At 43.2% G+C, this 8,645-nt stretch overlaps 1 protein-coding gene across 1 annotated transcript in view; it reads right to left on the bottom strand.

The window, feature by feature from the left end:
• Nucleotides 1-7,256: 7,256 nt before the first annotated feature.
• Nucleotides 7,257-8,645, bottom strand: part of LOC118370769 (ankyrin repeat and sterile alpha motif domain-containing protein 1B-like) — a 495,760-nt gene continuing 494,371 nt past the window's right edge. The window contains 1 exon segment of the mRNA XM_052492534.1: nucleotides 7,257-8,518. Within this exon segment, the coding sequence (XP_052348494.1) occupies nucleotides 8,479-8,518 (40 nt within the window). The 3' untranslated portion in view covers nucleotides 7,257-8,478.

Here is an 8,645-nt window from a genome sequence, read left to right as displayed (position 1 = left end):
TAGCAGTCAAGTACTAACTTAACTTCATGCTGTTGATTCTCCCTCTTATTAAATGCACTTTTGAAGTCCCTGTAGGTAAGAACGAATGCCATGAATTTCAAGTGTGGATCAGTAGAATGTAAATGGAAGTATAAGTCCAAACTATTTTTGCTGTCTTACAGTGTCACGGGAGACATAAGCAGCTTCGCCTGCTGTGGTCTTTCCTCTCGAATGTGGCTGTTGAGGAGTTCAGAACAGCTTCTTGCAATACTAATCTGACTGGGCTTAGAGATCTGTCATAGCAGGTGTAGTCTTATGAGTGTTGTATTAGTTCTCTATAGTTACATGTTCCTCTACTTCCTGAATTAGTGTGTTGAGAGTTACTAAGTGCCTGGCTGTCTCTGTATAGGGTTATTCAAACCACACAATTGTTTGTGTGACCAACACAGAAAGACTTACACACAAGCTCACATGACCTTAAGCAGGTATAACACATGGATGTATCTCTATGGATGTCCCATTGCTGTGATTTCTGGACCCCGGTGTTAACCAAGGGGCCACGTTCCATCTCTAGGTTGGAGGCCTTGCTTTCTAGAGCACAGTCCTAGGCGCTGGTTTGATTATGTAAAGCCAGAGAGTGTGTTCTTGTCTTAGCCAGGAGTATGAAGCCCTGGAGGCAGACAGGCAGGTCAGGGTCATTTCCTGGGGGCAGAAGGATGACATCAGGCCAGAGAGAGAGGGATGAATTTGTTATGTTTTTTGGCCTGTTCTGTTCTGGCCCACCTCAGTGTATCCCCTCTACCCTCTGAAAGAGTGGCTGGCTGCCAGATTGTGTACAGTGTGTGTGTCTGTGCCTGTCTGTGCGTGGGTGTATGCCAGGCAGCACCATCCTGCAAGGACTTGGCACACTCATCACAGTCTGAACAGGTCACACAACACCCGGCTCCAGACAATTTAAGTGTTAATGTCAGGTGCACCAGTACAGTGAAATGTCTTTCTTGCAGCTCTAACACCAACAATGCAGTAATCAATAACAATGGTTTACTGAAATAACAAGATAGAACTAAGACAAGCTGTGAGCGTGTTGAATTCTAATGTCACTAACTGTGAGCTAATATGAATGCAGGACGTGTGTGTGTGTGTGCATGTGCACGGGCGTGTGTGTGTGTGTGTGGGGCGTGTGCGTGAGTGTGTGTGTGTGTGTGTGTGTGTGTGTGTGTGTGTGTGTGTGTGTGTGTGTGTGTGTGTGTGTGTGTGTGTGTGTGTGTGTGTGTGTGTGTGTGTGTACACGTGCACGGGCGTGTGTGTGTACACGTGCACGGGCGTGTGTGTGTTCCTCCGCATTTTATTGTTTGTTAATTACAATATACTACTGTGTGTAGCTGCAAATAGCAGGTGCTGTTGATGACTCAGTGAAAACATGTTTTGGACTGTGTTCAGTCAGTAGTTTACCAAGTGAAGCACATTGTTATTACGTCAAACACTGTGGCTGCCCTGACTGTCAATGTGGTCACATCTAGTTCTCTCCTGTTCTCTCTCTCTACCTCCCAGTACACAAAGCTCTACCGCTGTATCCTTTGTGTGAATTAGTGGCGCCTTGCCAGGTTTGTAAATATGCTGGAAATGGACACAGGATGTTGTGTGGTGTTGTTTATCGGGAAGGTTTATTCGTTGGAAGAGGTCCGTATAATTCAGCAAACCGTGTTTCCAGGTTTTAATGAATGAATGTGAATGAATGAATGTGAGATCTCATTACATAACCGCATATCCTCAGCTGCCTCGTTTAGTCGTCGATGGCCGCCAGGTACACACGCCATCTGGGACGTTGGCCCTGTCGAACCGCCTATCAGAGGGAAGATATCTCTCTCTCCACCTCTCTTTCAATAGCCCAAATACTGAACGTCTGCCTCTTGTCTTTTCCTGCCCTGTCCTTCTTTCACCCTTCCAGATGTTCTACAGTAGATCTGTCTTTGTCTCTCTCCTTACATCTATCTCTCTATCCCCGTCTCACTCCCCTCACCGTCTCTCCTTTTTCTCAGTAATGTCTTTGTAGTAATGTCTCTTACACACAACTAGGGCAGACAGCAAAGTGCAGTCAGTGAGAGAGAACCCTCTCCCCCCTCCCTATGCCTCCTCCAGAGATGTAGATAAATATTTCACTCACTATGCCACTCTCCACCCTGCCCATAATATCTTCCCCCATCTGAGGTAAGAGAAGCCAGCCACTCTCCACCCTGCCCATAATATCTTCCCCCATCTGAGGTAAGAGAAGCCAGCCACTGCCCACCATGCTTCCAAGTCTCAGTGTACAATGTTTATTCACAAGCGTTTCAGGAGACAGAATCGGCGATAAACACAGAAAGTGATGAACCTATATAGCCGCTATCCTTTACTTCTTCCTACCATATTACTGTACCTAGAATGACCCAGTATCTATCTAAATTGACTGGAGATTGTTGATGTCTAATCGACAGCAGGAGAAAGAATCACAGAATCGACACTGACCACAGAAGCCAGTCTATAGCCCCAATCGTTGCCCTTGGTCTCTTGCAGTATGGACCCATATATAGTGCCTTGCGAAAGTATTCGGCCCCCTTGAATTTAGCGACCTTTTGCCACATTTCAGGCTTCAAACATAAAGATATAAAACTGTATTTTTTGGTGAAGAATCAACAACAAGTGGGACACAATCATGAAGCGGAACGACATTTATTGGATATTTCAAACTTTTTGAACAAATCAAAAACTGAAAAATTGGGCGTGCAAAATTATTCAGCCTCCTTAAGTTAATACTTTGTAGCGCCACCTTTTGCTGCGATTACAGCTGTAAGTAGCTTGGGGTATGTCTCTATCAGTTTTGCACATCGAGAGACTGACATTTTTTCCCATTCCTCCTTGCAAAACAGCTCGAGCTCAGTGAGGTTGGATGGAGAGCATTTGTGAACAGCAGTTTTCAGTTCTTTCCACAGATTCTCGATTGGATTCAGGTCTGGACTTTGACTTGGCCATTCTAACACCTGGATATGTTTATTTTTGAATCATTCCATTGTAGATTTTGCTTTATGTTTTGGATCATTGTCTTGTTGGAAGACAAATCTCTGTCCCAGTCTCAGGTCTTTTGCAGACTCCATCAGGTTTTCTTCCAGAATGGTCCTGTATTTGGTTCCATCCATCTTCCCATCAATTTTAACCACCTTCCCTGTCCCTGCTGAAGAAAAGCAGGCCCAAACCATGATGCTGCCACCACCATGTTTGACAGTGGGGATGTTGTGTTCAGGGCGATGAGCTGTGTTGCTTTTACGCCAAACATAACGTATTGCATTGTTGCCAAAAAGTTCCATTTTGGTTTCATCTGACCAGAGCACTTTCTTCCACATGTTTGGTGTGTCTCCCAGGTGGCTTGTGGCAAACTTTAAACGACACTTTTTATGGATATCTTTAAGAAATGGCTTTCTTCTTGCCACTCTTCCATAAAGGCCAGATTTGTGCAATATACGACTGATTGTTGTCCTATGGACAGAGTCTCCCACCTCAGCTGTAGATCTCTGCAGTTCATCCAGAGTGATCATGGGCCTCTTGGCTGCATCTCTGATCAGTCTTCTCCTTGTATGAGCTGAAAGTTTAGAGGGACGGCCAGGTCTTGGTAGATTTCCAGTGGTCTGATACTCCTTCCATTTCAATATTATCACTTGCACAGTGCTCCTTGGGATGTTTAAAGCTTGGGAAATCTTTTTGTATCCAAATCCGGCTTTAAACTTCTTCACAACAGTATCTCGGACCTGCCTGGTGTGTTCCTTGTTCTTCATGATGCTCTCTGTGCTTTTAACGGACCTCTGAGACTATCACAGTGCAGGTGCATTTATACGGAGACTTGATTACACACAGGTGGATTGTATTTATTATCATTAGTCATTTAGGTCAACATTGGATCATTCAGAGATCCTCACTGAACTTCTGGAGAGAGTTTGCTGCACTGAAAGTAAAGGGGCTGAATAATTTTGCACACCCAATTTTTCAGTTTTTGATTTGTTAAAAAAGTTTGAAATATCCAATAAATGTCATTCCACTTCATGATTGTGTCCCACTTGTTGTTGACAAAAAAAATACAGTTTTATATCTTTATGTTTGAAGCCTGAAATATGGCAAAAAAAATATGGTCGCAAAGTTCAAGGGGGCCGAATACTTTCGCAAGGCACTGTACCTTACCCAGAATGGCCCAGTAGCTATCTCAATTGAGTGCAGATTGTTGGTACCGATTGACTGCAGCATGTGGCTGACTCATTGCAGGGTTTTATGGTGTGGAACGAACCCTCACTCTGCCTTTGAACAGCTTGCTATAAATGTTGATGGCCTTGATTTTATGGGTCTCTAGCACAGGCCTGCTGCTTCTGGGGGAGTTGATGGTTTGAGTCTGGGTTTCTGGGGGAGTTGGTGGTCTGAGTCTGGGTTTCTGGGGGAGTTGGTGGTCTGAGTCTGGGTTTCTGGGTGAGTTGGTGGTCTGAGTCTGGGTTTCTGGGGGAGTTGATGGTTTGAGTCTGGGTTTCTGGGGGAGTTGGTTTGTTTGAGTCTGGGTTTCTGGGGGAGTTGGTTTGTTTGAGTCTGGGTTTCTGGGGGAGTTGGTGGTTTGAGTCTGGGTTTCTGGGGGAGTTGGTGGTCTGAGTCTGGGTTTCTGGGGGAGTTGGTGGTTTGAGTCTGGGTTTCTGGGGGAGTTGATGGTTTGAGTCTGGGTTTCTGGGGGAGTTGGTGGTTTGAGTCTGGGTTTCTGGGGGAGTTGGTGGTCTGCGTCCGGGTTTCTTGTGGAAAGTCCTTTGACAAATGTATGTGTAAAATCCGCCATACAAAGACACTTGATGCAGGTATTAATTGGTTTGAGGGTGTACCTTGTGATTACGCCACTTCAGATGAGAACACTGTATGCTTACTGTTTCTCTCCCTGTTGCTGTAGATCAGCTGGACCGTCTCTCCTCTTATATTTATTGTATTTGTGTGATTAGATACATGTTCACATGGCCTAGACTAGAGAAAGCTCTATGGCATGCAATCCAAAGCATTTGTAAAACATTGTGGCTTCCTCCTTATCTCGAAACCTGCTGGCTTCTGGGGCCTGTTCAGGAGAGTGCAAAGTTAAAGCCTATGGTGTCGTTATGTAACTCTTCCTTACCGTAGCTTTTAGACAATATCCATCCTTTCCTCCCCATACCGTCTGGTCATCCCAAACACCAACACTGACCAATTCAATTGCAATTGCCCTCAGGTCATAGGCTTTAAAGTGTATTATAGATAATAGTTTGTCAACCCCTGGATGGACGTACTTTACCGGTAACACTTTACTTGACACCCAGTGTCATAACACACGTATGCAGGTGTCATAACCAGCCATAAAATAACGCAATATATGTCAGAACAGATCTAAATATGTCATGAGTGTTATGATCATATTATAACCGGTTATGACACTGTGTCAAGTAAAGTGTTGCCACTTCACCTTTCTGTCTACAACAACCAAAATAATCATAACTATTGGGGTGGGCTCACATTCAAGAATGTTTGTTGCAGTCATGTTTTTTTCCCAAGACGGCTCTCAGTTCAATAATACACTATGTCAAACCAGCTTATTGTTAATTTCAATGAAATTCCTTGATTTTGACTGGCATTGGAACTGGTGGACTGTGGGGGTGCTGCTCTGGAATCCTGTGGTGGATGTCCATTAAAACGCAGGCGATTGGGCTGATGATATTTTATTAGATGAAATAAATGGATAAATGGTAAAGGATGGGTAATTAATCTGAAACAGTAAGCACATAACTAGGAACATCAAATTGCCTACAACATGGAGTAGGACAAATAGGGCTGGAAACACATGATAGACAAAATGTCAAACAAATGAAGAGGAGCACAGAACCTACATTTCAAACACACATCCAGGTAAAGGCAGAACCAGGCAGGTGAGGCCATTTTATGGAAGAGAGTGAGAGGAAGTTCCGCCTTCTGTGGTAGACTGGAGAGAAGAGTATGGTGATTGGTTAAAAGCAAGTCCATCAGGAGGTGTGCATCACATGGGTGCATCCATAAAGAGCCAATTAAATGGATAGAGGGGCTATGCCATAAACCCTCAAAGTTCCAGAATGTGAAAATGGCAGCCATATGGGTCAGGGAGAACCAGTCTAATTGGAATGAATGGCAGGGGCATAATCCTGACTTTACTTATCCATGAAAATCAAACTAAGGCATGTGATATATCAGTGTTATAAAATTGTCAACCTAAAAGTAATTTAATTATATATACAGTTTATAACAATTGTCTATAAATAGCCTCTAAAATATATGTACACAGACCATACAACTTGTCTAAGTCCCATCATCAACTGATTCTAGCCAGTGTATGTATGGCTGTCGATTGACTGCATCGTTTGGTTGGAATGTAGGCAGTGAATTTGAAAGGTTTATGGATTCATTAATCTAAAACTGGATGGCTAGCTAACCAAAAATACAGTGCAGATACATTTGACTTTTATGTTTTTGTTTTACACAATTACTTATTACAGCACTGGCAAACTATGGTTGACCTACTCCCTGACCAAAATGGCTGACCTTTATTCCATCATAAGAAGGTTCCCACCAAACTATGGTTGACCTACTCCCTGACCAAAATGGCTGACCTTTATTCCATCATAAGAAGGTTCCCACCAAACTATGGTTGACCTACTCCCTGACCAAAATGGCTGACCTTTATTCCATCATAAGAAGGTTCCCACCAAACTATGGTTGACCTACTCCCTGACCAAAATGGCTGACCTTTATCCCATCATAAGAAGGTTCCCACCAAACTAAGGTTGACCTACTCCCTGACCAAAATGGCTGACCTTTATCCCATCATAAGAAGGTTCCCACCAAACTATGGTTGACCTACTCCCTGACCAAAATGGCTGACCTTTATCCCATCATAAGAAGGTTCCCACCATTCTAGTTTTTGGGGACTAATTATATGGGTGCCTCTCAATTGTTTTCCTTGATTCGTCACATCCTCTCTGCCTGTCTCCTTCTAAAAATTAATTAGGGAGAAGGTACAAGGGGAGGAACCTCAGATGACCTCCAATGCCTTTTTTAGGTGAGAGTCGACACGAGGAATCAATGAAATACAATTGAGACTCACTCCCAGACAACAATCAGTACAAGTTGGAAAATTGAAGGAGTCAGATAAAACATGGGACATGAAAAAGGACAATAATCTCAACCAGTACATTTACAAACCAGTAAAGTATAGACCCGGAGACCAATGGTGATTAATAGTAGTACAAGTTGTGTTTATTCCATGTGATTTACAAGGATATAAATAATGACCAAAACGTACAAAATCTGTGTGCTGGAAGCCCAAGCCTATGTACATGAGTTAGTCAGCAGTGATGTCCCAGCCCTCCCCAATACAATCTCTAGAACCATAGATTTTATTTTCAACTCTGACCTTTTCATTTTGGTACCTTGTCTCCAGTGCGATGTGCGGCAAATATTTGATTCCTTTATTTTTGTAAATGTTTTACTACATTACATGTATGAACAATGAGCTGGCAAAATATCTATGTACATTTAGAGAGGACTATGTATTCATCCAAAGAATACAGGAATACTGTGGTAAAATATCTGCTTGGAGTTATGAGTCTAGCCCCATGAGAAACAGATTGGTGTGTTGACCGGACACACCAATACTTATAATAGCCATTATTATTCATAATAAGGAGAGGAGCCATCTGAAACATTCACTCTCAGTATAGAACTATTATGCTATTTTTTAAAGGATGGCAATCATTCTCAAGCCCGGATTTTTTAATTTCAGCATATCATATAAAAATAATGTAACATTAAGACAAGAGTAGACAAGAATTGCACAAGAATAATCATAAGGTAATCTCATATGAAACATTTAAAACGTCCGGCATTAATCTGAATATTTCTTTAATTGGGATGGATGGTGTTTTGCTCAGGTAGGCGGAGCCATCCTTTGTGATGCCACTTGGCACAGGGCTCACCTGTTGCATGGTGGTCCGGCACGGCCAATTCTATCCACATTATTGTATTATTGACCGTTAAACAAAACTTCAACAAGAGGAAAAGAGCCAACCAGAAGTCCTTTACCTCGTCCCCATTCAAATACACACAGTTGTCCGTTACAGTCCAGACCTTGGGTCACCGTGGTATAGAGTTCAAAGGTCAAGGTCCAATTGAATGCAGAACAGGGGCTAGAGTTGTGGCTGCTTCAATGAAAGTCTACATTCACATATCTGACTGACATCTGTTACGAAGCAGTCCCTTAACTGTCTGTGTGTGTGTGCAGATAGTCCATGGGTCCAATGTTTGTGGGAAGATGTCCTCGTTTTGTAATCAACCTTAAACACCAAGTTCGTTAGAGAGTGTCCATGTTTGTAGTCCTTTGACACAGAGACAGAAGGGTCCACATTTGTAGTCCTTTTTGCATTGTGTGTGAGGGTCCATGTTTAAGGCTGGCTACATTCCACAGTAATAGACATGGGTGTCCGGCATTGCCCTGCGAATGAGATCACACCACTTATCCAGAGAGTCCCCAAACCCCGCCTCCTATCCACCGGCCCCGCCCCTCCCTCGTTACCAGTCAGTCCAAAATGGACTCCATGCGCCTCACAAGCCACAAGCTA

Source organism: Oncorhynchus keta, chromosome 33, assembly GCF_023373465.1.
Source record: "Oncorhynchus keta strain PuntledgeMale-10-30-2019 chromosome 33, Oket_V2, whole genome shotgun sequence".
Classification (NCBI taxonomy): domain Eukaryota; kingdom Metazoa; phylum Chordata; class Actinopteri; order Salmoniformes; family Salmonidae; genus Oncorhynchus; species Oncorhynchus keta.
The sequence above is the reverse complement of the archived record's forward strand: the minus strand, read 5'-3'. Positions and strand labels throughout refer to the sequence as shown.